The sequence below is a fragment of the Sparus aurata genome, chromosome 19 (genome assembly GCF_900880675.1).
Source record: "Sparus aurata chromosome 19, fSpaAur1.1, whole genome shotgun sequence".
Lineage (NCBI taxonomy): Eukaryota > Metazoa > Chordata > Actinopteri > Spariformes > Sparidae > Sparus > Sparus aurata.
In genome coordinates, this window is record NC_044205.1 from 17,654,982 (window position 1) to 17,680,432 (window position 25,451).

General features: G+C 41.8%; 3 protein-coding genes across 4 annotated transcripts; 2 read left to right on the forward strand and 1 right to left on the reverse strand.

The window, feature by feature from the left end:
• Positions 1–4,210: 4,210 nt before the first annotated feature.
• Positions 4,211–12,559, reverse strand: ythdf3 (YTH N6-methyladenosine RNA binding protein F3). Its single transcript, XM_030398774.1, has 7 exons — positions 12,472–12,559; positions 12,280–12,360; positions 11,935–12,180; positions 11,458–11,482; positions 11,133–11,212; positions 9,251–10,957; positions 4,211–5,260 (listed from the first exon to the last, which is right to left on the reverse strand). The coding sequence occupies exons 3-7, from the start codon at positions 11,956–11,958 to the stop codon at positions 5,237–5,239; spliced, it is 1,860 nt and encodes a 619-aa protein (XP_030254634.1). The 5' UTR covers positions 11,959–12,180; positions 12,280–12,360; positions 12,472–12,559; the 3' UTR covers positions 4,211–5,236.
• Positions 12,560–14,093: 1,534 nt separating this feature from the next.
• On the forward strand, positions 14,094–20,676 carry abhd10b (abhydrolase domain containing 10, depalmitoylase b). Its single transcript, XM_030398777.1, has 5 exons — positions 14,094–14,256; positions 14,714–14,900; positions 15,928–16,039; positions 18,894–19,031; positions 19,144–20,676. Exons 1-5 carry the CDS (start codon positions 14,163–14,165, stop codon positions 19,483–19,485), a joined length of 873 nt encoding a protein of 290 aa, XP_030254637.1. The 5' UTR covers positions 14,094–14,162; the 3' UTR covers positions 19,486–20,676.
• An 873-nt stretch (positions 20,677–21,549) lies between these two features.
• tagln3b (transgelin 3b) lies at positions 21,550–25,374 on the forward strand. 2 transcript variants are annotated; one of them, XM_030398779.1, is made up of 5 exons: positions 21,550–21,834; positions 22,870–23,094; positions 23,904–24,078; positions 24,166–24,268; positions 24,366–24,713. In XM_030398779.1, the coding sequence occupies exons 2-5, from the start codon at positions 22,915–22,917 to the stop codon at positions 24,505–24,507; spliced, it is 600 nt and encodes a 199-aa protein (XP_030254639.1). In that variant the 5' UTR covers positions 21,550–21,834; positions 22,870–22,914; the 3' UTR covers positions 24,508–24,713. The 2 variants fall into 2 exon arrangements, with proteins under 2 accessions (XP_030254639.1, XP_030254640.1); XM_030398780.1 differs by having other exon boundaries at positions 21,559–21,824; positions 24,366–25,374.
• Positions 25,375–25,451: the final 77 nt, after the last annotated feature.

The following is a 25,451-nucleotide window of genomic DNA, read 5'->3' on the forward strand; positions in this document are numbered from 1 at the left end:
CCTGCTTGGATCTACATCATATCATGGTGTTCGACAAAATGCTCAGCCTCTACTCTCACAGATAATGATATAACCATGGCAACAGAGACACCTTGGAAAAGGGCAGGAGGAAAACTTAGACATTACTGTCAGTCAAAACCCGATGTTTTCAGACGAAACATAAACCCGACCTGCTGAAAAAACACCCTGAAACTTCAACATAGCTCTGAATATAGGACTCGGCTGTGAGCCCCGATACATTTATCATTGGTGATGCGCTTACATTTCTCGCCTCGCCCTCCTCACACGGACAACTTTGAGCTACACGTGTTTTCCTACAATACTCAATCAGCAGAGCAGACACATGCATCAGAATAATTTCAGGTTCCTCTGATCACCGCGTGTCAGTTAACATAGTCATCAATGGGACTAATGTTCTGCGAGGACTTATTGAGTGACACGCCATGGCCCAGAGTGTGAAATCCTTCAAAACATCGAGGAAGTGCCAACCCTGAGACTAGCCCTAACCTTGCCTTGAGCCATGTGTTGATGAGTCTTCAGTGTGACTGAAACTTCAAAGGCATTTCAGCTCACTAAGCAGAGGATGCTCCTTCTCTCTCATCTTTCACTCGACTGAATCTCTCTGCAGAAGGACATTTTGATGGTTTTGAAAGAAGAAGGTGGAGGGGGGGGGGAGAGAGGGGAAGGGGGAGGAAAAGTTTTGCGTGGCACTTTCTTGGAACGGCTCTGACCACTGACTGCTGCTGACATTAAAGTCATTAACCAGTTAGTTTGATCCCTAAATGGTGAACGCAACATGACAGGTTGTTGAAAGTGAATGGGAGAAAAGGAGAGGGAGTGGGCTCGCCGTGCACATGTCCCCCCCCCCCGTTTAATCCTAATGATTTCAAAAGCAACGAGAGTGCGGCAGCTATCATACGGCACTTTTCATGAAAATCCGATGAACAAAACCAACAACACCACATCAGAGGTCTCTAATTAAATCAGTGTTCTGAATGTTTGGGAGTTTGTACATCGCAGCACCACCGCGCACAACTGGTAATTGTGAGGGGCATTGTGAGGTGAATAAATAGCGAGTTCCCTGCTCAGTTTTGGGCTGTTGTGTTCGCAGACAAATGGAGGCAGGAAGAGTGTGGTTCTTTTCAAAGGCCGCCTGCGAAAAAACCTGATGGATGCACAAATTAACACACAGAGGAGAGAAGTTGCAATCCAAAGCGTCCAATGTTATAATTACAGCTCTTTCTTCCTCCTCGACAAACATAAAGGGGGGATTTTATCTCACTCCCCGCTCACATCCTCTTTCTCCCGCTCTCTCCTCCACCTCTCACTGCACAGCTTGGCGAGCTGGCATTAATTGCTCCGAAAAAGCTGCGGAGGCACAACAAGTGCTTCTCATCCTGGTATAATTGTGTCTGCAGGAGTTTGAGGGGCTTGAGAAGAAAGGGGGCTTTGCTGCTTACAGGAAAGGCTTTGTAGTGAGTCTCAGGAGCGGAGGAGGATTGAGGGAACGTGATATGATGGCGCACTCTGGTGGACAGACTGCGAAAGAAACTTTTTTTTATTTCAGGGTGAAATAAATGTGTGAAGAGATAATAAAAGTCGAGGCAAAGGCACATAAAGACATCATCCTCTTTACTTCATATGATAAGTGACATTAGCGTTACAGTATAAAACAACTCATCGTATGGCACTGGATATTAAGTGCTGTTGTACTATTTTCATTATTAATCGCTTATTGTTTTCAAGAGAAAAAAAAGTAAATGTACTACTTTCTTTTACTACAAGCTACAAGCCCCTTTGGGTTTCTTACCTCTGCTGCACAATATACTGTTGTTTTATCACCTCCTTTTGTGCTGACAAATAAACTGAAAATACAAAATGTGTTTTGTCATTATTCTGTCTGATATAGATCTAAAATGTCTGAGTCTCACTTACATCTATATAAACCTCTGTCTGTCAGGTAACTGAACTAAAACAAGCTTGTGTGTTTGGGGTTTTATTATCACACCGTCTAAAAGATGTTTCAGTTGCCTTTATTCTACTAATCGGTCATCTTTTAAAATGAATGCATCATCATTAAATTATTTCTGATTGGTCTCCCTCAGCACATTTTGGCAGAAGACTGATTGAATCACCAAACAGGAAATCCCACATATTATGTTACCCCATTGTATTTTAAGATCATTACATGCAGATTTCTGTGTGTAAAAAAAAAAAAAAAAAAACATCTCTGTAACTGTATATTTTACATATTTGCAAATTTTATATGCCAATATATGTGTAATGAAAAGTATAAATACCTGTTAAGCAGCATGTAGGAGTATCTCTATCCCTGAACAGCTGCTTCTCCTTATGACACTTAACAAGACTGTTCTCCATTTAATTAAAGAGACGGAAAAAATTCAGTATTTTTGTCTTCTTTCGTGACCACAGTTGGAAATATGTTTGTATAAATGCAGCATATGTTCATGCATTACTTTACTTTTACCTGTTTGTGTACATTTGGATCATGGTTTGTGCCTTAGAGGCTCACCACAGAGACATCAGTGCTTTAACAACTGACCAAGGTTAATAGCCACATGCTGCTCATGGAGGACGAGTTTATCCCAGAGATGTGAGATGGAACTGATTTCAGCTTAATGTTTTACCTGAATGTGCCTCAAACTGTTTCTAGACAAACTGCACTATTGGGGAGCATTAAACTGTTCAGTATACCGAATCCCTGTTTTGATGCTGATCCCTTGTGGCGTCAAGGTGTCCCTCTGCGGTAACCATGCACGATGAGCTTGTATTACCTCGAGTCTGCCGTCATGTTTGTAAGTGTGTGTGATTTATCAGGCCAAACAAGATACTTCCTGTCATCGACCACGCAGTGCTTTTAACTCCCTTCGTTGTTTTACGATTTACAGTAAAGGTTACCTGCGTGCTACTGAACTCAAGCACTGTAAAAGTGGCAACACAATGATGTACGGTAAAAAATCCAAGTGCAATCAAAATCCCATTTTAGTAAGAACGCAGTTATAATCAGCTAAATGCATCAATCAAATCAAAAGTAAATCATCTCGCCGAGTGGCCCCTGTGACTGATGTATATTTTTATAAGTGACATGAGATTGTAAACATTAATGCATCAAGGCGGAGCCATTTATAACCACTTAAAGTGAGCTCTGTGCTTTATGTCCATGTCCTTGTTATACTCCATACAGGTGAGAGTGTGCGTTCCAATACTGGTTGGTATATCCTGCAATTATACTGTGACGTTAACTAACCCACTTTAGCCCCGCAGGTCTGCCTCAAGTCTACTTATTGTACACCTTTGATAGTTTATGGTCACACCCCACTCTCTGGCACTACCGCATTTTACACATGTAGTCATTATCAGGATGAATTGGAAGTTGCTGATACAGTTTGTACACTCATTTATTTAGAGTCAGGCTGCCCAAAGTGCAACCCATGGGCCAAAGTGTTTACACCTTAAGGTTTAATTTGGCCCACCAGATGTTTACAATAAAAAGCTTTTTTCTATTTAAGCTATGCTGTTATTATTTTTGCGTGGTGAAAATGCTTTATAAATATTTAAGATCTAATTATTTTTCAGAATCTGAGCCTGGCGGGCGGAGCAACAGTTAAAACCTGGGGTCCTGGTACCATTTTGCATCTTAATGTAATCCGTGATCATCCAAGTGCTTGCTCTTGGCCCGTGGCCCAACATTGAGTTTCACTTTTGGCCCTTCAAGGTGAAAAGTTTGGGTTGTCTGCTAATATGCTGATAATGTTTCCTTAGAAATATCTATTTTAATAAGTTGATTGTTGACTGTCTACTATATATGTACTTAACTTCACGTCAAAAGACTTTAAAAGAACTCAAAAGAACTCATGTTTATAAGTTCTGAAGTGGCCTGAAAATTAACTAGAATTTTAACTTTGATCAACTTGAAACACATAAAACTTGATTTAATGTATATGAGAAATAATAGTAAGATCTAGATTTGAGACCCATCTATTAATTAGATTTCATATAACTCATAAGTGTTCGACCAGCTGGTGAGCCCTGGAAAGTAACTTGACCTCCAGGGTTGAGAGCCAATGAGATAAGGGAGAATCTGCTTGTGCTGCAGGGGATGAGTTTATATTTGACTGTGTGTGATACCGTGATATCGAACAGAGAAGTGATTCTGAGGTAAATGAGTAAAAACACAAAAAAAACATGGTTTTCGCTAAACATGGGTAATTTTTATTTAGCTAGTGAGTTACCTAGAGGAGAAAACTGTCACATCCTTGCAGTTGGTGTCTTTTGCCGTTTTGGGGGAATCCCAGTCGAGCAAAGCGGGAGTGTTGGGGGTTATGTGGGGGTTCTCCCAAAAGTGCTAAGAGTTGTTGAGGACAGACAGTCTGATTGAGCCTGAGGTACAGTAGAGTACATCAACATCAGAGCAAAGACAGTCACCCACAGGGCCCAAGGAGGCCACTGCTAGTTCTAGCAGAGCAGCAGGTTTCTCCTCAGACAAATGCACTTCAGAATGACAGAATCACAAGAGAGAAAAAAAAAACAAAGATGTGCACTGGCCGGTGATTGCCAGCCTGCTGCATAATTGTAATCTTTTGGTACACAGAAACAGATGCAGAAAAGGAAGGGAACAGGTAGAGGGGGGAGGATACATCCTATGATTGGCATGATTGTGGCTGTTTCCCAATTATTTCGCCCCACCCGTCAATCATCCAAAGCTCTGTCCGAGGGAGGATCAGACAGCTGAATACAGATTCAAGTAAAAGATTAATTCATACATATCATCTTTTAATTCTCTTCGGGCAGCTGATGAAAGTTCACCGCCGTCCCAAACATTTGAGGCATTACAAAAATTACAAAGAAGCCTGGTGAAATCTTCTGACTACTTTGGTTAGTCAGTTAGTTGCTCACAAACAAAATCAAAGAAGAAGAACACAGAGTTAGAGAGTTAAGGGTATTGGTAGACGCTGTTTAGAAGGACTGAAAGTGCTTTAAAGACAGAGTCAGCGTGGGTTACGTTCTTTTTCTCGTGAGACAGGAACACAGGGTTTGATGCACCAGTCAACGGATACAGATGAGTCCATCTAGTTGTCATGTTCAAGTGTTCAGTTACATTGTCATCTTCAGCGGAAAGATTGTGAGAGCCTTTCCTCTTTGTGGTTAGGCAAAATTTTTATTTAAGGTCCTACGTCATTAGTGTTGCAGTTCTAGCGGAGAGCTTGCTTGAAGGTTACTGTTTATTTCTATTGCGCTCCTGGCGAGAGAAGAGAGAAAAACAGATGATCAGTGGATGGCATCGGAAAAGGAGGGCAACAAGGGACATAAACAGACACAAACAGCGGCAAAACATCAGAGTAGCACCCCTGGCCTTCCATTCATGCTATAAATGTCAAATTCAGAGGCAACGGATCATGCTTTTTTGTTCTATGCTGTCAGATACGGATGCATTTAATGTCTGTCGGGCGAAATTGAGAATAACTTAAAGCAAAGAGTTCTTGGATCAGTAACGCTCAAGCTTGAAGCGGGCTCCTCGTTTTAATGCAGTCAAAGATGATCAAACCACCCTTATGAAGGTAATCAGTATTGATTGCGCTCCATGGAAGGGATGTATCGAATAAATGCCTTTATTGTGTCCATCTGCATTCGCACCATTCCACAAATCTCATTCATTACTCAGGATTTATTGATATTAACTTCTATTTATTATAGGAGCTTTTTTTTTTTTTTTTTTTTTTTATCAGTTACGTTTCAAAGAGTAGTAATGAGTTGAGAGCATCAGCCAAGTAGGGATTGATGTTGCAGTTACAGCCCGTTGCAAGTAGCTTAATCAAACCGCTTGACTTAAAGCCCCCCTTCCAATTTATTTTGATAATTTTAGATTTCATATTTTCCTGGCAATGTTGATGAGCCCCACTGTTTGCCAAATACTGTTTGACAAGCAACTTCCTTTTGTGCCCAAAGTCACTAAATTTAAGCTGTTGCTAATATGGAAAAAGTGACGTAGGACTACAGTAGAATCTGGGAGTCATACACCATCCTCCAATAGTGGACATAGAAGCAGCATGGCTCCTTTAAGAAACAGGGCAGAGTACAATGTATGAGTAGAAGAAGAGATTGTTATGGTGATGGTGCTCAGAGCAGACGGGTATTAGCGACCGGAGCAGAAAAGTTTAGCAGAGAAGTTGTGCGATGGCAGTAAATATACAGTACAGGTTACAGTTTGACCATGAATAAACTCTGCAGCTCCTCAATACACAAGGACTTCTGTTTGAGTGACAGCTATCACTTTAGCTGCTAACATTCATGCTAATGCGTGACCGTGCTAATATCGATGCTATCGCTAATCCTTGTTTGTCTGCATGCATTGTGTTTGAGAATGAATGTTGACCGTTGGACAGGAATAAAAACTGAGGGTGGGGGAGCCTGAACGGTGCTATATGTTGGAATTTTAGCTAAAGAGCTTCATAAAATAACTACAATTATCAACAAATGATAAGAAGTAGCAGTTTGTGTTGCAGTGATATCTACTGAAGTCAGCATGCTAACACCTTCCTGGTGCCCTGAGCTCTCCGCACAGACCACTAGATGCATGGATATCTGAGCTAACTAGCTAATGACAGCTACAGTTAGCAGCAGTTAGCGGTTACTTTGGGAATAAATTGTATGAATTCAACAGTCGGCCAATCCTTACATAATGCACATTTTAGAGATCTGTGTCACCAGATGAATGTTTCAAATGGGACCAAAAATAATGAAATATATTAAGTATTTCTATTAATTCTGATTATAACTTATCTGAAACCAAAAGCATTTTTAGGTCAAGTGTTGGTCAATTTTGAAAAAACATTCCTATATTATGACACTGTACACTTTGACCTTTTATTCTTGATGGAAGGTGCTGGTTTCTAAACCTGGTTTCAGTGACAACATTTGAAGATTAAATCACAGAAACCTAAAATAATGTTTCGTATACCGTCTTAAAAACGATATATTCCGATATAAGCACAATTGAACTTACTTTAAGACATCAAAACAGTCATGCAAGGATAAAAATCAAATTTAGGCATTTACAAAAAGTGTTTTACAGGGCTCATCAGATGGAAAAAATCGTATATATCTTTAAGGCAAGATCTCAAAATTAAATCAGTCACTAAAGTAAGGGTGCACAGAGCTTTTTCTGGTCATTGTTAAAATAAGTGAGATATGTACTATCTAAATGCAACCCTCAGTTTAGGGGCTGCAACCATCTAAATGCATACTCAACAAAACATGACAACACACCTGAATTATTAAATATTCAAAGGTGTGTCATGGATGACAAAAATGGGAATGCTGTTAAATAGTTGGTTTCTCATTAAAGATTTGATGTGCAGGTAATATCCTAAAAAAAACCATGGGAGTCAAAATATCCGAGGGAGTCTTTGTGCTTGGATGGAACAGTCTCTTCTTTGAGGAGTGGGTGTCCATGTCAGCGGTGTGGAAAAAGCCCTGTGAGACCCAGGCCCCCACTGTAACTCTATCCCCAGAGGGGGCCGCTCAGACTGGACTGTGGCTCCGGGGACAGAAAACTTTACAAAATCCAATCAATACAACTAAAAGTATGCTATCTTATACCCGAGCAAAGTTGGTGACCATATCATTTTTAATTATTTGATTCAAAATAATTGACAGAAAATGGGTGAACTAAAATGTTTTAATTTTCTTTTATGAATAAAAAAAAATCTTCTGTATTAATAGATATTAGGTCTAACGTTCAGGAAGTAAAACTCCATGCTGGTGCATAAATGAATCCAATCAGACACATCTTTACTGATGTAATACAACTGTAACTATTGCAGCAGACTGCCTAACACATGAGCACTTGATTATTACAGTGTATCCACAGGAAAGAAAGCGCTTACCTACAAGTATTAATTGCCAAATTAGTTATGCTAATAAAATCCTGCAACAACATTTAGATCCAAAGTTATCTTTCAAGAGAAACACTTTGGGAAGGTGTTATAGTGCAGGTAGCTGTGCTGGTTTGACACCTCTCAAAGTTCGAGAAGGACAGGCCAAACAATAGAGAACAATTAACCTTGTCAGACGAAGGAGGGTGAGGCCTCACTTGGGCCGATCCTGTCATGTAGGAGGTCAGGGCTACAAAAGCATCACAGCGCAACGCCTGCACCACGCAGGATGAAACAGGCTTTCTACTGACAGGTTGTTTTCAGAAGCCCGAAAACATTGACTTGAAATATTTATGAGAAAGTAACCCAGTGCATATTAACAAGGTCAGCAGCGAGGAGTCAATACAGCATCAATGGAGCACCAGCAGAAGGGGGAGTGGGAGAAGAAAGGAGGGAGCGGGTCATGGGGGTTTTCTAAACGCAATTAGATTAGCATACTGGTGAATCTAAGAATGGATGCCGCAGAATTCTAGCAATGATAACATATTATTCACTCCGTGGCTGCCGTTTTTCCTCAACAGCAGCATCCCACAGAGTTTTTACTACTTACACTAACATTTGTGGTACACCACTGTTATTACCACTGCAACATATTTTAGTTTCCCCTCAGAGAGCGCAGGCTTACACTGTGTGGTTTTCAGAACTGCACACTGGCAATTGTAATCATGTGTTTTTATCGTGTATTTTTATCATGTATTTTGCTGGGAAACATTTTATATTTCAAGTCAACCCTTTCAAGCATCTGAGGCAAACTGTACCAACTCTGAGGCACGCTGCAGCCAGTTTTGCAGGCCGAGGGCTTATGTTGTTAAAGACTAATAAAGCATGAGGAGCCTGTGGAGAGCAGAGAGGCTCTGCGTTCAAAGGGAGATCAGAGCCTACATCTGCCTTTGTCTGAAAGACGGAATGCCAGGAATGTGGGCTATTTCAGGAAACCTCTATGCATCCAACTCCGTTTGGGCAGATCATTGCAATCTCAGCGGCACAAGATGGCTGATGAGGAATCAGTGCTTCCTGAACCTGCTTATGAGTAATGGTGGCATGTCAATCTGCTGACAGGCCACTGGGAACTTCCATTTACGCTGGACTGTTCATTCAGTCACAGGATGTTACAGGCCCTGTCTGAGAGCAGGTGGAACAAGATCAGCTGATTACAGTCAGGCCACAGCCAGTAGCAGTGACTCAGTGAAAGTTAGCCTCTCTTTGAATAAAAGGGTGACTAAACTGAATGGTCTCATGCATACAAACAAGCTATTTACAAGGGACATGAATCTTTGCATGTGTGTTTATCTCACCTTCCTCAGAGCCTCCTCTTCTTCCTGACGTTTCTCATAATGTGCAAAGTCATCAAAGATTGAGGTGGTATGCTTGTAAGTGGCGATAATTTTAAGCACTTGTTTGGCCTTCTCCAGAGGCACTTCTTGAGTGTCCCTGGAATTGGTCACTGGCTTGTTGTCATTGTTCTCCAGCCGGATGTGTCGCAGCTGGTTGTTGGGCACGTCTTTGATGAAAACCCACTTCACCTCAAACTTGCCCTTCCACTTATCCTGAGACCAGACGCCTGCATAGGCATTGTAGTCCACCGGTGAGCGCATCTCAGCCACGCCACAGAAGTGCCCACTGCCGTTGACACTGAACAACAGGTACAGGGGCCCCTTGTTGCCCAGTGAGCGGTAGGCGCCATCCAGTCGCTTGTTGCCATGTTCTGTGCTGCACCAGATAGAGTACTTGATTGAGCGGTGGATGTCATCTTCCGAATAGCTCTTGATAATGAAAACACGTCCATTTTTCAAGTTCCAGTCAAAGTCTTTGGGGTTGTAGTTGTTGAGGGCCCGGAGTTTCTCCAGCACGGGATGCACTTCTCCGGAGCAAGGGGAGGCACTCAATGGGACCCCCCCACCCAGACCAAAGCCCTCACCCCGGTTCCTTGGAGCCACCCAACGGTTGGGGGGTGGACCAGGCTGCTGGGGTTGTTGCTGATGAAGGGGCTGTGGGGGGCCAGGTTGAGAGGAAAGGTGCATGTGAGGCGGGCCAGGGGGCAGAGAGTGAGGGTGGGGGTGGGAGTGGGGGTGGGGGTGGGGATGGGGGTGTTGCGGGGACTGGAGAGATTGAAGCTGGAAGGGCTGGTGTTGGTGTTGGGGCTGGTGTTGGTGTTGGTGTTGAGGCTGAGGGGGCAACGGGTTTTGCAGTAAGGGCTGGTGCTGAGCGAGGAGAGGCTGTTGCACCAGAGGCTGCGGGGGTAGCATAGTCTGAGCTAATGGAGGCTTGTTCATAGAGCCCTTATCGTCCCAAGTACCAATGTTCATATTGTGCTTTATGGGGGGTGGGGGAATGGTGGCGCCTCCCCCCATTCCCATGTTGGCTTTGGGTTTGACCTTGGGCTGTGGCTTGGCTGGCTTCTTGGCAATGGCTGCCCAGGAGGCAGGTTTAGGTGCGGACGAGCTGACAGACGGAGGGAGGCTATTGGCCGCCATGCTGCTCATACCTACTGTGCCTCCTAAGGGAGAGCCCACGGTTTTGGTGACAGCTGCCACCATGTCCGTACCCAGTTTTAACCCTGTCATACCCTGCTCAATGCTATTCAGCACCGGGACTTTACTAAGCTGGGTGTCGCTTCCAAAGCCTGCCTGTCCGTCCGTGATGGCCCGACCCAGCGAGCTGGGGGCGTACCCATAGCTGTTACTGTAGACTGAACTCTGCGTGGACTGACCCTGAGAGACACTGGTACCCCAGGTGGAAAAGTCTGCATTGCCAGGGAAGAAGTTGAAGCCATGCTGACCCAGGAAGGGAGGGGTATTCCCCAGGGCACCTGGCTGGCTGAATACGCCATCAGGGATGAAGTGCGGTTCACCATTGCTCATCTGTCCATAGGTAGTTAGGTAGGGCATAGGAGGGTCTCCTGCTGTGGACCAGGCAGCCTCTCCCAGAGAGTAAGGGAAACCAATGGATGGAGCATAGTAGCTAGGCATGTAGGGGTCAGACATTGGTGGATAGCTGTTATTCTGTGTGACACAGGGAGACAGTCGGTTAATGTACAAAATAAAATGATGACAAAACAGCAAGGCAAATCTGATTGACTGTTTCATGGCTGCGAGTAATTTGTCCATAATGTGAAAACATAGGCAAAATGTTCTGAGCGATACATTGACCGCAATATGGTTCATTGTTGGAAGTTACCTGATTTGTCTGGCCGCTTAGGTAAGGCTCAAAATCATCATCGTTCACACCATCCTTTTGATGCATTGATCCGTTTTGCACTGAGGACGGAAGGAGACGACATTAATAAATCATCATATGTACAGTGGCCAACAGTAAAACATCTGTAACACAAATTATATGAAGCTGTAGCCTCAACTGCAGCCTAGCACAGTCACTAGTAGCCTGATAGCATGTTAGCTAATTTCAATCAAAACAGCCGGCACTGCTCCACCGAGCTACATTTTAAGGGGGAAAAAAACGGGGGCTTGTGCATCATTAACACACCACTGTTTAAATTCCTTACCTTTATTTCCTTGTCCTTTAGGTCTCTGAAATAATGGGCAGCACAGGGAAAAGATGTGAGACTGTTGTCAGATCACGACAGGAAACAGCAAGCAAACACACACACACACACACACACACACAGATAGGGAAGGCTGTATCCTAATACATGGATAAATATAACAGCCGATGGTAGTAACCTCAAGCTAAAACCATCAGCCCGGATGTTCACATTTACAGGTTGCCTCGCGTTATTGACCGGATGTCAAACGGCTCTGACATCCAGTAAACGGTGCCGCATTGGCAACCGGCTACAGCTAGAGTTGTTTGGCAATACAGTCGGCCTACATTACGGCTAATAGCTATCACATATCAGAGACTTTTTCAGCCCGTGTGATCCGGCACACCGAACCCGATCAAACTGTTGTCGGCAAAGTTTCATTTCGCCGCACGGGCTAATTATTTTTTAGCAAATATTTCAGCTGTCAAACGCACGAACCTGATCGACTGTGGTCGCAGACATCCTCCAGGAACCGAAACTGATCGTTGTTCGTGAGACTGTCCACGGTCTTCCCCCTTTGCCTCTCTCTGCACTTCGGCGCTTTTCCTGGCTCGTCTCTCGGGTTGTCCAATCACTCTGTAACGGTTACAAGGCGGCGTTTTTTTTTTCCTTCACCCCCCCTCTCTTGGTCAAGCCTTGACGACGATCCGCTGTTTCTGGCTCTTACAAACGGCGACTGTGTGTCTGTGGAGAAGGCGTCGGTTAATGTGTCCGATCCTGCCGGCGATCGTGTGAAACAGTCAATTTGAAAGTGACGAGTGTTCTTACTGGAATACCCCTTACCATATTCCACAATGGCGGATAGGCTTTTTACTCCCGCTTCCGTTCCGTTCTGCTGCTCCGTGACCTTCCGCCTGTGACGCTCTGAGTCATGTTACAAACTGACACTTCACATGACAGTCACAAACACACAACAAGTTCCCGCATACTGTACTTAAATACTCTACATATGTTTATTTTAGACGTTTTACCAACCTGCCCGCTGTCCTGTCTGATATCAAAATACTGGTCACCTCTGCGTTAGGGAGCCTCTTTTAGCTTAGCCTGAACACAACCTCATAATGAATGGACGTCTGAATCCCCATGTGGGTAACATGGGATTGATACAAAATAAATGGCAGGGAAGACAAGAAATATGATTACCTGTATAAGTGACAGTGTTGCAAAGTAACAAAGCCAATTTAATCAGATACTCTACAATATTTAGGTACTTTACTTGAGTATTTTCCATCTTCATCTATTCATATTTGTTTGTTTTTTTAATGAAAAAATATGAGCCTATTCAATTAAACAATACAAATAACCAATATTTAATTCATATAATTAGCCTCTACTCAACAATCTAATAATATCTCACTCCTAGGAGCCATTTTGAATACAGGACACTCACTTGTAACAGAGTATTTTGCACATTATTGTACTGCTATTGTAAAGGCAGAACTGTTAAAAAAAAAAAAAAAAAAAAAAAAGGACCTAAACGCTCTATTAGGGTATGATTAAATATTTTGTCTTAGATTATTACTTTTGTAAAAGTGAAAGTCACTAATACAAATAGTAGAAATCTTAAATTAACTGCTATGAAATGTACTTAGGTCTAAAAAGTATATTTATGGCAAAATTGTACTCAAGTATCCAAATTACAAGTAGAGTAAACTATATATATGTATACTCACATGTAAGTATATACTAATGCATACTATGGGTGGAATCCAATTGATGATAAAATACATTTCAAAATGTTCTACTTTTTTTGGTTCTGATGCCACATATGTATCTGCACAGTAACTAGTAATTAAAGTTATCAAATAGGCCAAATGCAAAAAGAACAATATTTGCCTCTGATTTGCAGTGGAGTTGAACTGCAAATACTCAAGTAAAGTACAAGCACCTCAAAACACAGTACTTGCGGGCAAATGTACACATAATTGCGTTCCCTCTCTTGCGTAGAGGATATGATTACTTATTACACCCATCACTACTTATAAAATGTCTAGATGATGTATCAAACACTCGGCACACTGTATTGAAGAGTCCAGTAAAGGGTTTTTCACTTCCTCTTGACAAACACTTACAGGCCTCTTCTGCTCAAAATAACACTCACAACAAACAAGCCTGGCTGCAGTTTTAGATGAAAGATGAAACATGTTAGTGAGGTGCCTTTTCCATTTTCTACTTTTGACTTTTACTCTATTGCATTTGTCTGATGGCTGTGACTTTACAGATTAGATTTTGTATACAAAACATATGACCAATGTATAAAATTATATATTGAATTGTGCTGATTAACCTGACCAACAGTATATAAAGTCAGCTCCTCGATCAGCTACATCATTTAAATGCTACATACACATCTATGCATCTATAATATTTATTGAAAGATGCAATAACATTGGCAAAGGCCAATGATTAGTACTTTTGATTCTTTGGGTAAACCTTTTCAATAATATTCCTGCACTTTTTCTCAAGCAAAACTTTGAATGCAGAACTTTTACGTGTAATTGGGTATTTTCACACTGTAGAATTGTTACTTTTCCTTAGAGGATGTGACCACTTCTTTCACCACAGCTCCACAAAACTGTGCTGTCTGTGGGTTTCAGGGACTACAACCCAAACGAGACTAGCCGCTGCTACTCTCGCGATACTTCCACAGTGGGTCGCGGAGCAGTATGGCAGCCGTCGCGCTGAGGTCCTGCCGCAGAGGACTTTCACAGATATTAAGTAATGGAGGCCCCGCAGCTTTGTCTTCACAGCGTCTGGAAGGTTTGTCCAAGTCTCCGCTTCAGGCACAATAGCTTTTACAACGCTTGACTTTCATACAAGGGTATTTGAAAGCAGACGAGGGGGTGTGGCGCACACAGACTGCGTCGTCTCAGAAAATCTAGGGCTCGTAAACGGTGTTGCGCTTGCGCTTTGTGCTGTCTACGTTGATTTTCGTAGTATTTTTTAAAAACACTTAGACATCAGTGAGCCCTATTTATACGTGTAATTGTACCTACATTCTGTATATGTTTGGTCCTTGAGAAAAGAACCCCGCCATGCCCTCATTACCCATGTGCGCTTATCTAATTTGCGTCAAGAGAAGCCTTATCCTTTAAAATGGAGTGTGACACTGTATTCAGCAGTGATGTTTACCTAGAGAAGCTCATGTACCCTACATTGAGTCATTGGTATTACACATTTTCACATGACAATAATGCTTTTGTGTTGTTTCAACCAGGTACCAGGAGACACAAGTCCACAGTTCAGTATGCTTCACGACCAGACCTGCCAAAGCTGGCCTACAGAAGAGTGAAGGGGAAGAGTCCAGGTGTGGTCTTCCTCCCAGGATATGGCTCCAATATGAATGGGCAGAAAGCAGAATCACTGGAGGAGTTTTGTAGGTCACTAGGACACTCATACCTTAGGTAAGTCATCCAAACACACCACTAAAGAGGGATGGCATCCTCGGGCGTGCCATGCTCATGATCTCATTCTTAATACAGAATAGATCACCTCCAAAAAACATACCTAATTCATGTATCATTGGTCCTGGATGTCTGTAGACTCAGTTTTTATCTAGTGAGAAAAGCATACAATAACTATAAAGCAATACAACTTTTGGGTCGAGAATTAAAAATCCAGTTAAATCATTTAATTCAAGATTCAAAGTGTTTATTGTCATATGCACAGTAAGGAAACATGTTTCTCTGTACAATGAAATTCTTCCTTTGCTGTCCACAGATTTCCTACAATGTAAAAAGAAATAGATACAACCGAAATATACAAAGTAAAGCAATTTTTACATCATACGACATAGGTGATCCAAAGTGCGTTACAGGGCTGCACTTATAGAAGGAAAGAGTTATGTTTCTTTAAGACATCGACTGAAAAGAACTGGTTACCGTATGATTATGTTACAGTACATTTAGTGACACTGAAACACAGGAGAAAATGTGACTAGGCAAAAATGTCATGAGTCATACCATAAATAATAGATTAAGTTCATCTTGTTTCCAAGAAGCACTTTCCCCCAAGTTCAGAGTACGTACAAAACATGTATTAATGGGTTTGGTTATGCAAATCTGAAAGCACACGGTTCAATCATTTCAAAATGTAAATATCCAAGAAATCTATTCACAATAATGTGGACCACACAAAAGCAGTCACTGGTAACATTTGAGATGCCATAACATCTCTTAAAATGTTTTCAGTTAATCACTTTTTTTAAGAATACCTCCAACTATTCCGAACTTCTCAGTGCCTGCATTCCCGAGGTGGTTGGATATAAAATGTGTTCGATCATGCTGCGCACACACAAAGACTGAACCCCTTGTTCAGTGTAGAATATTAGTGATTTACTGCTCACATAATTGTAAAAAAGAACACACAGAACCCACTTTGTCCCTGGCCTCTCATGGCCATGGGCTACATGTTCTATTTATGTTTTCCCAGGTTTGACTACACAGGACATGGGGCCTCAGAGGGGGTGATGGCTGAAGGAACTATTGGTACCTGGAAAAAAGATGTCCTCTACGTGCTGGATGAGTTGGTAGAGGGTCCGCAGGTAAATATGTATTAAAGTCATACCTCTTTTCAAGTTACTTGTGTTTAATAATTAATGAACTTATGAAAACTTCCTCAGAACACAACCCTTTCTGTTATTGATTTCTATGTATTGCAAATAGTGACGTACCGTCAGAATTCATAATCCTGCTGTCTTAGCTTTTCATGTGACTTCTGTCATGAAAGGAACACATCTTGAATCGTCCAGACTTGACGTATCTGCATGAATTTTAACAAGCTGGACAAGAAGGGCAAATTACAAGGCACAAGACTTGCAAAAACATTGTTTTCAGTTAAATAAAAGGGCTGTATATTCAATATGGATCCATTCAATTACAAGAATATGTTTTTAATAACATACATCCAAGTAGTGTATTTGTTACCTCCAAGATGTAACATTTCTATTTTGCAAACACAATATAGATAATATAACATGTAAAGAAAAATCAACTCCTTCTCAATCTTTTAAAAATCCAGATTCTATGAATAATCTTATATTGGTCCAAGTTGTAACTGCTCTCCGTCTTCACTTCACAAGTCAGTTCTGAGTTTCTGTAAACTGGACAACTTGATTGTCAAACTAGTAGTGGTGTCACAAGTAATGCTTCCACATGTTAAAACCAAAAAGTTCCCTGTGAAATTATTGATTACTACTGGCATTATGGAGCAATGTTTAGGTGGGCGAATCCCTGTGTTGATTGCATCTAGCACTCTTCTAGCACACAAACGAGGGTGTGCACAAACATCAATCCACATTCCTACCAGTGGTTTCAGGCTACCCACTGACTGATTGTACCAAGAAACTTAAACATGCAGCAAAGATATTGAAGAAGAAATAAAGAAGCCGATGGGTAGAATGCATGCTTGAAATATATAAAAAAAAAAAACCTGGTCAAATGTTTTAATAACAGGAATACTCCAGCTCTATATCACTACTATTTTAATTGTAAAAGCAAACAAGCATAAAGTTTTTTTAACAGCACCCAGAGCCCTCTGGGGGGGGTAGGACCGGCGGACCGCCAGACCGCCATTAACCACCTATAGGTTTTAACAGACCAGGTGTTTATTTGGGACAGGCGTTTAATTCCCTCCGCACAAAAATCCTGGATGAAAAAGTCACAAACTTCTCCAGCTTCTCGGTGAATTCTCTGGCATCCTTCTAGGCAATAGTTGTCTTCTGCCAGTGAAGTTGTTGCGGCAGAGGAAACGATTTATCCAACCAGCACTCGTAGCAAACTCCTGATCTCTGCTGTCACTCACGGTGGCGTACATTTGTTTCTCCATCGCCCTGATCATTTTGCGGGACACTCTCTCGTGGCTTGCCGTTTGCTGATAACTCATTGCCGCATGTTTATCTCAGGCTCCTCGCTAGCCTTCTTCCTCCCTCCAGCAGGCAGCCTGGCCCTGTTGCTGTCCTCCTCGGACAGACGCTGAAGCTCAGTTTTATTTTTTCGCCAATCTCTCCCTCTCTTTGGGTCGACAGAGAAACAGCTAGCGGCTGCTTCTCCTGAGTTTTCCTCTGCATATTTTAAGACAGAAAGTTTGCTGCACCGGAGCCATGGCGATCATCAGTGTGATGACTGACAGAAAGCAAGCACGATACGTGATGTAGGCGAAGAAAAAAATCGTGCAGTGTCAGTGGTCGCGTCTTCTTCCTTGATGTTTTTTTTTTAAATGAATTAGACTCGGCATTAATTTGGAACCGGCGGTTATTTACCAAAATGTACACCTGCACCCAGCGTTTAAAGTGGACCACATGATGTGTTTTATAATGTGTTTATGTGTTTACAGCTGCTAATGTATGTAATGCTGTTACTGTGATGACACATGACAGTTAAATATTGAATCTGTCTATAATAACCACATCCTGACATGTAACTGTAATTTTTGATAATCTAAGTACTAATAATAGCAATCATGACAAAAAATTAACAAAGACTGCAGATCACGATAAGAAGCTGCAACTGGCACTTAGCAGTGAAGTGATGTACTCCATCACAGAACATTATAAAATATGATAATGTATAAAATAACATTTAATGGTAAAAATCACATCCCTGATTTAGAGTCTTTCTCTTGGATCGAGTGACTGTCAAACATTGTTTATTTCTTGACTAAAATGTTTTCAAAAACGTAGTACTTTTAGTTTACTGTTAAGCTTTAATACAATATTGTTTGTTACTAGCTGGCTACCTAACTATTGCCTGTTTCTTAACCAAATCCAAACCACAACCAGGCACCGACTTCACTGCATGTTACTAATCAGCGGGAGTGTTTATTGATCCAGTGAGGCACAGTGCATTTGGTGTTATAGGTTTTCTATCTTTTGAGCAAAAGGGAATACCCCACGCCTTTTTTGTCTGTTTTCTCTGGTCATGTAGCACCAATTTAAAACAATATAGCATAGTTCACGCAGTTTTATGCTAGGGCCGGCAGTGAAGTACTTCTTTAAGGTGAGCAAAGAGAAATGTCTCTTTAGCAGACCAATGTGGAAATGGCCTTGTCATGTCCAGCTGATATCACATGCATCATTCTGTTAAGTAATAATTAACAAAACGTATAATTGATAAAAGGGGAACTTGTTTATGTTTTGTATGAGGCTCTAAGCAATGTAATTAACACTATACAGCAGTATTTTTCACCCTCTTCTTCCATCTCTAGTGTTCATTGGATGTTCAACCATTTCTCCAGAAGAGGGCGTTGTGTTACCACATTTGCTTACACTGACATGATAACGCTGCATGAATCTTTATGGAATGTTTTTCATGAGGTTTTGATTATTTTTGTATTGTTAATGAGTTGACTGGCAGTCTAAATTTGGTGGGGGGGTTTTTTGTTGTTGTTTTTTCTCATAGATAATGGTGGGATCCAGTATAGGCGGTTGGCTCATGCTTCTGGCAGCCATTGCAAGACCTGAGAAGACTGCAGCACTTGTTGGCATCTCCACTGCCGCTGATCACATCGTCACATCATTCAACTCTCTTCCTATAGAGGTAGGAACAAAATGTTATCGATTGCATCACATTTTTGGCATTTCATTTGAAACTTTTCATTTTTTAAAAAACATTTTTCATTGTATTTGATCTGTCTGTGTTTGATTTGCAGTCACGCAAGGAGTTTGAGGAGAAGGGAGAGTGGTCAGTGCCCACCAAACACTCAGAGGAAGGTCATTACAAATTTAGCATGGACTTTCTGCGTGAGGCGGAAAATCACTGTGTGCTTCAGAGTCCCATCCCCATCACCTGCCCTGTACGACTCATCCACGGGCTCAAGGATGAGGACGTCCCGTGGCACATCTCCATGCAGGTTGCAGAACGTGTCCTCAGCCCAGATGTGGACGTCATCCTTCGGCGACATGGCCAGCACCGCATGTCCGAGAAGGATGACATCAAGCTCATGGTCTACACTATTGACGATCTCATAGACAAGCTGACCACTTTGGTCTGAGTAAGGCAAGGGGGAGTTAACTTGAGAGGTTGTTGAGATAAGGAGAGAAAAGACTGTTTACTTGGAAGTCAACCCTCAAGAAATTTACCAAACAATGGCATGTTACTCTGCCAAATATGACCTTTTATCCATCTGTTATTTTCCCTGTACGCCATCTGTCATTTCAACATGCCGTTACATTGCAAACTACATTGAAAGGGGAGCTTTCCTGCTAGCTGTTCCCTTATATCTTCAGGTTGCATTTGTATGTGTTCCAGGTTGTATGGAGTGTTATGTTGGCCTTCATTAGGTCTGCCGTTGCTGCTGTCTCTGCCACTGTTCTTATTTTTTGACTGTTTCGATCCCTCTTTAGTCTCATAGTTTTCCTGTGCCTTTTTTAATCACTTTTCACCCATTTTGGCCAATAAAACCTCTGCACAATAGAGTGCAGGTCTCATTCTGTTACAACTAACACAACATAATCAGCTGGCAAATATCAACTGTCTTTATGAATTAAATTCTACAAGGAGTTAATAACTGGTCATGAAACAGCTTCAATTTAATACTGATGCCTCTATATGCATTCCCCCCCCCCCCCCCACCCCCCACCCCACTGAAATCATAAGATTACTATGGTGTGTTGACAACATTAACTTTATCAACAAAGTTAATATTAATGAGCAACCAAATCAGTTAGCTAATTCACACATAGCCACAAATATATAAATTACCTCGCTGACATGCATCCTGCAAACAGCTCTGTTTAAAGAGACAAAATAGTTTTACACTGACATTGTCTCTCCTTCACTCACTTCCAAAATAAATGCAGTACCAGCCAGATCAAAAACTTTACGACAGGAGGTGGTGGTTCATACTGCTTTTGTCCACGAGTCGCCAGATTCAACAATTGCCATTGATACTGAGATTCATAAAGGATTTGCAATTCTATGAAATTAAGTTGTTGTATCACAAAAAACACAAGTTATTTACCCTTAATTTTGCTATATGTTTTTTAAGAAAGCTGCACATTTAAAAAGTGTCAAAACCAGAGCCCAAAGTCATGATTACTAAACAGATGGGGGGGAGAAAAAGGATTTCAAAATTATGGCATTTCTTTTTTTACTGAAACAAGATTCTGAACAAATGCAATTTGCCAGCAATGGTAGCATGTAAACACAATGAATCATGGTTCTATAAAGTGAGTCAAAATCATCAAGTGAGCCATGTGAACTTTATTTCCGTTAGCAGAACATTCTGTTACATGACTCCTCATACCTGTTGGCCTTCAGCCATAGAGTGGCCTGCTGAATGGAGCCAGTGGGCTGTTGATTATTAACATGTAATTGGCAACTAGCTGCACTATGCTCAATGGGGCAAAACCAACCACTTAACTCTCTCAGGCCCACTTTACTGCAGCAGTGACCTTTAACACATGTTTGAGCTATGGAGTCAGTCATTTTTTGTGTCAAAAAGAAACTGAACACCAATTTATGGGAGCATACAGCATGACAACGGCAATGGGAAAAGGCACTCTGTGTGTTGATGTTTGTGTGGTTTTTACATAAGGCGTACTTTTGCACCAGAGAACATGTTCTGTTTGTTATGCCACATTTTAAGTTGGTTAGTTGTGTAAAATAATGCAGCATAATTCCCATATTGGGCCACAGCACTCTGCAAAAAGCATTTCTCCTATCGATCCAACCACATTAAACCTCCTAAATAAGTGAAGAGAAATGGCTCTGATTACCGAAACCAAGATACAGACGCTGTAACAAACAATAAGCCTTAGTGTAGGAGTCAAACAGACAACAATAAGTCGGGAGGGAGGCCCGCTGGTGAGTAAGTCTTCCAGCGAGACAAGGAAACATGTCTGAGAAAATGACTGGTTCTACCTGTTATGAATGATGAGATGAAAGGGAGATTTTTTTTATATATTGGTTTAATAAATTATACACAGTGGGTGATTATCCCGTCTCAAGGAAGAGAGCTAAAACAAATGATAATAATTTAAGAATTACATTAATATTGCACCATCATGTGTGCCTTGGTACACTGAGGGTCACTTCATGCTGCCTGAAGCATGGAGCTGAGCATGCACTACAGTGTCCACTGTCCGGAAGCGCTGTCACGTCGCATTCTGTTTTGAGAGTCTGTAGGGACCCCTCCTGGACGAGCTGGCATATAAAACGAGTAACTCGCTCGCCCCTCCCGGACAAAGTAGATCCAGCCTGGCCGGACGCGCCTGCCCTGTGCTGCGCTTCATGGATGCTTCAGCACTTCAGCATCCTCCTCAGCCCTGCCCTGCTCAGCGGAACTGAAGCACAGTGACACGGACAAATCTGACCGCTCTCTCCTCTGCAGTAAGTGCACGTAAGATACTCTTGACTATATAACAGAGCTTTGACTGCGTGACATATTGTGTGTGTAATGTTTTATGCAGGCGATGCAGTGTCGCAGCTGGTGCGTGAGCTTTGCGCAGTTTGCCTTTGGGTTTGTTAAATGTTCATGTTTTTTTTAAAGAAAAACTGCAGAATACGTCACAGTGTGGTGTAGTTACATTAACTGGCGGGGTTTTATTTGAAATGACTATTTAAACGAGAATTGTCCCCAACAATGGACAATCAACTGAAGAATTAACACAAACCTCGTGTGTGCAGCGCAGGGAGGGGGCTGACGTAATTTAATTAAACTAAATATAGAACTGATGTACGATGTAGGAATTCATGTTTCTGTATGATGTCAAACTTCATGAGAACACATTTGATTATTGTAATTTGCGTCATGATGACTGTCTGCTGGAGGTCATACTTGAACCATCATCTCGCACAGCGCATCACTGCACACGGCGTGCCGGAAACGGGCTTGACGGTTACCATAGCAATAAGAGGGCATGTCCCTGTTCGGGACAGCAGCCAGGGACCACACCCTTCACTGGCACAGCCTCCAGGGATGGAAATCCAGAGATCCTGAGATCCTGAAACAAGAGACTAACCTGGCTTCTCAGCTTCTCTTCAAACACTGAGATGGTTTTTAATAGTACATATTTTGTAATAAACAGAAAAAAACAACTAAAAAAATAATTGTAGTGCTAAATTCATAAATAACTTTATTGTCCATTTTTGCAGGCAAACATGGAAATGTGTCTTGTGATGGTGCATTGCTCATAGAAAAACCCAATGCAGTACATATAAGAACATCAAATGCACATGAAGGAAACATTCATGCAGTAGAAAAATTAATTGCAGTGAACTAGTAACAGTAAGAGTTAAGTTAAAAAAGATGACCAGTGGCTGTTGAATGGTCCTTGATCTACCACAGTATAGTATATAATAGGAACATTGTGATGCTCTATTTGTCAGAATATGCTTGCAGTAGTTACACAGCACTGCTCTTTGTTCTCCTCAGGGCTTCCTTACTCATATATATACTTGAGTGTTTTTAAGAGCTGCCATGGCGAACAGAGGGCCCAGCTATGGACTGAGCCGAGAGGTGCAGGAGAAGATCGAGCAGAAGTACGACACTGACCTGGAGCAGCGGTTGGTGGACTGGATCGTTGCACAGTGTGGGGGAAACATTGAGAGGCCGCAGTCAGGCAGAGAGAACTTCCAGAAATGGCTGATGGATGGGACAGTGAGTGGCTGCAGCACTTCTACCTTAAATAGAAGTTACCGTTGAATTATTTAAACTATATACCAGCTTTGCTAAAAGCTATGATAAGCAACCTGATTTATTTACCCGGTTATTGTCAACAGGAGAGCTTCAGTAAATGCTACTGATACTGATGTGAATTTACTGTTTGAGACATTATATTTGGTAGGAAGACTGTGTATTTTATAGCAAACTGTGAATTTTATATTGCTAACTGTTGTGGTCCTTTTTTTTGTGAATTTTGTACTGAGTCATTCTGGGAGCTTGTGATGGAAAACTCCTCTGTCTCCACACTGAAAGTACATGGCACTGTCAGACCTAATTAACAACCAATTATAAAATGCACCCTGCAGGTGCTGCATTGTCTCGTTGCTTGACACTCTAGCTGGCTCTAACATTAAACAAAATTATCGTGAGAAATCCATCTTAGAGCAGGCAGAGACATCAATTTCTGTACCAGACAATAACGCAATGCAGCAACAAAAACATCTTGCATTTTCACTGACAATTATAAATGGTACCAGCTCTGACAGCTAAGCGCAATTGCATTTTTAAACTCCTTCTTTACAGACAGGATAGTATCTATTCTTGGACTTGTTTTAAATCACTGGCAGAAGCAGAGATTGACACAGGAGGATGAGAGAAAGCTGCGACACCAATCATAATTATTTCATTTAAGCATGACAAATATGTAAAAGTGTGACGAATAGGACCCTCAACTGTTCTTTTCCTGTGGTCAGTGTGGTCAACTCGATGTGATCAAGCTAGATTTGTGACCTCCTTTCTCCTAGATCCTCTGCAGGCTTATCAACAGCCTTTACCCGAGGGGGAAGGAGCCCATCAAGAAGATTCCAGATACGCAGATGGCTTTCAAACAAATGGAGAAGATCTCTCAGTTCCTGCAAGCAGCTGAAGCTTATGGAGTCACAACCACTGACATATTTCAAACTGTGGACCTCTGGGAAGGCGAGTTTTTTCCTGTAATTACCTAATTATTTACATTCACATTCATTTTAAAATATTTTTAACATTATTGTTTTGCTCTGGCTTTAGGAAAGGACATGTCAGCAGTGCAGAGAACTCTTATGGCTCTGGGGAGTGTGGCTGTCACTAAGGATGATGGTCATTACAGAGGCGACCGAGACTGGTTTCACAGGTAATGAGAGACCTCACTGCAACATAGGAGCGTCACATTGTACGACTGCATGCCCATATGATGCTTCATGTTCCTCTACCTTTTAACTCTTGTGCAGGAAAGCCCAGGGATATCGGCGAGAGTTCAGCCAAGAGCAGCTCCGCCAAGGCGAAAGTTTGATCGGCCTGCAGATGGGCAGCAACCGCGGTGCTTCCCAATCTGGAATGACGGGTTACGGTATGCACCGTCAGATCATGTAGATCACTCACTAGCTACCCTGCGTCCCTGCTTCCAGACCTTATTTTCTACTAACACCGCAAAAAGTTGTAATGGTCATATCCTTTGTAGCACCTGCCATGTTAACCTCAACCTCCCTGAAACTGCTGCTTTCCCAAACAGAGTGTTCTGATGATGATGTCAAATGCTGTAGATCTCCTTCTTCAAGCTCTTTTCCTGTTCCTCTCTTCCCTTTTGTCATGGGCTTATCCTTCTCTGGCTTTGTTAACTCTGTTTCCATGTCTGACTGATTAATGTGGAACTCAAAGTCATTCAACATCAATTTAGTCTTGTAGAGAATCTGAAGATTAGAATCTCTTTACAAAACAAGCCATCAGTGTTATACAGCATGTCGTATGATATCTTTTTGCATTGATGTTTATTTACATGACATTATTGTTTTCGGATGGTCTGTTGCAATGTAATTATTTAGCCTTAAACCTAATGGAACTCAATGACCGACGATGTCTCTGCCATCTTGTCTGAAGACTTGTTGCAGTATCCTCTGTAACCAAATCAACCTCACGTTGTGCCTGGTTATAGGACGACAGAGACTGGGTCCTGATATTGGCCGAATTATAAATGAGTCTCACTCATTCTGAGCCATGCCCTTGTTATTTGTTTGTGAGATCACATCTCTGTCCATAATGTGTCATGCTACTTTGTGTTCCGAGCAAGTTAACGTGCAGTAGCCAACATGTAGGACAGTGACGTTTCCATTTCTGGTGCCAGGTAAAGACATTGCTTGAATGTGCACTTTTATGTATTGTCATGTTTATATTTTTTAAATATATTTATATCTGGAGGCTTGTGAGAAGAATTATTGAAGAAATAAAGTATGTGAACATGTACTTCTGTCAGTATCTTGATGGCTGGGGGGCTCGGGGGAGTACGCTGTGTGCTCTCAGAGTGATGTGTTTCTTTCTCC

What these genes read in the sequence shown, in the direction of transcription:
- tagln3b (XM_030398779.1), top strand. Translation starts at nt 22,915, where the DNA reads ATGGCGAACAGAGGGCCCAGCTATGGACTGAGCCGAGAGGTGCAGGAG. An exon ending in AATGGCTGATGGATGGGACA is followed by an intron (nt 23,095 to 23,903) that starts GTGAGTGGCTGC and finishes CCTTTCTCCTAG; the next exon opens with ATCCTCTGCAGGCTTATCAA. An exon ending in AACTGTGGACCTCTGGGAAG is followed by an intron (nt 24,079 to 24,165) that starts GCGAGTTTTTTC and finishes CTCTGGCTTTAG; the next exon opens with GAAAGGACATGTCAGCAGTG.
- ythdf3 (XM_030398774.1), bottom strand. Translation starts at nt 11,958, where the DNA reads ATGTCTGCGACCACAGTCGATCAG. An exon ending in CTGCGACCACAGTCGATCAG is followed by an intron (nt 11,483 to 11,934) that starts GTTCGTGCGTTT and finishes CCATTATTTCAG; the next exon opens with AGACCTAAAGGACAAGGAAA. An exon ending in TAAAGGACAAGGAAATAAAG is followed by an intron (nt 11,213 to 11,457) that starts GTAAGGAATTTA and finishes TTCCGTCCTCAG; the next exon opens with TGCAAAACGGATCAATGCAT.
- abhd10b (XM_030398777.1), top strand. Translation starts at nt 14,163, where the DNA reads ATGGCAGCCGTCGCGCTGAGGTCCTGCCGCAGAGGACTTTCACAGATA. An exon ending in GTCTTCACAGCGTCTGGAAG is followed by an intron (nt 14,257 to 14,713) that starts GTTTGTCCAAGT and finishes TGTTTCAACCAG; the next exon opens with GTACCAGGAGACACAAGTCC. An exon ending in TCAACTCTCTTCCTATAGAG is followed by an intron (nt 19,032 to 19,143) that starts GTAGGAACAAAA and finishes TTTGATTTGCAG; the next exon opens with TCACGCAAGGAGTTTGAGGA.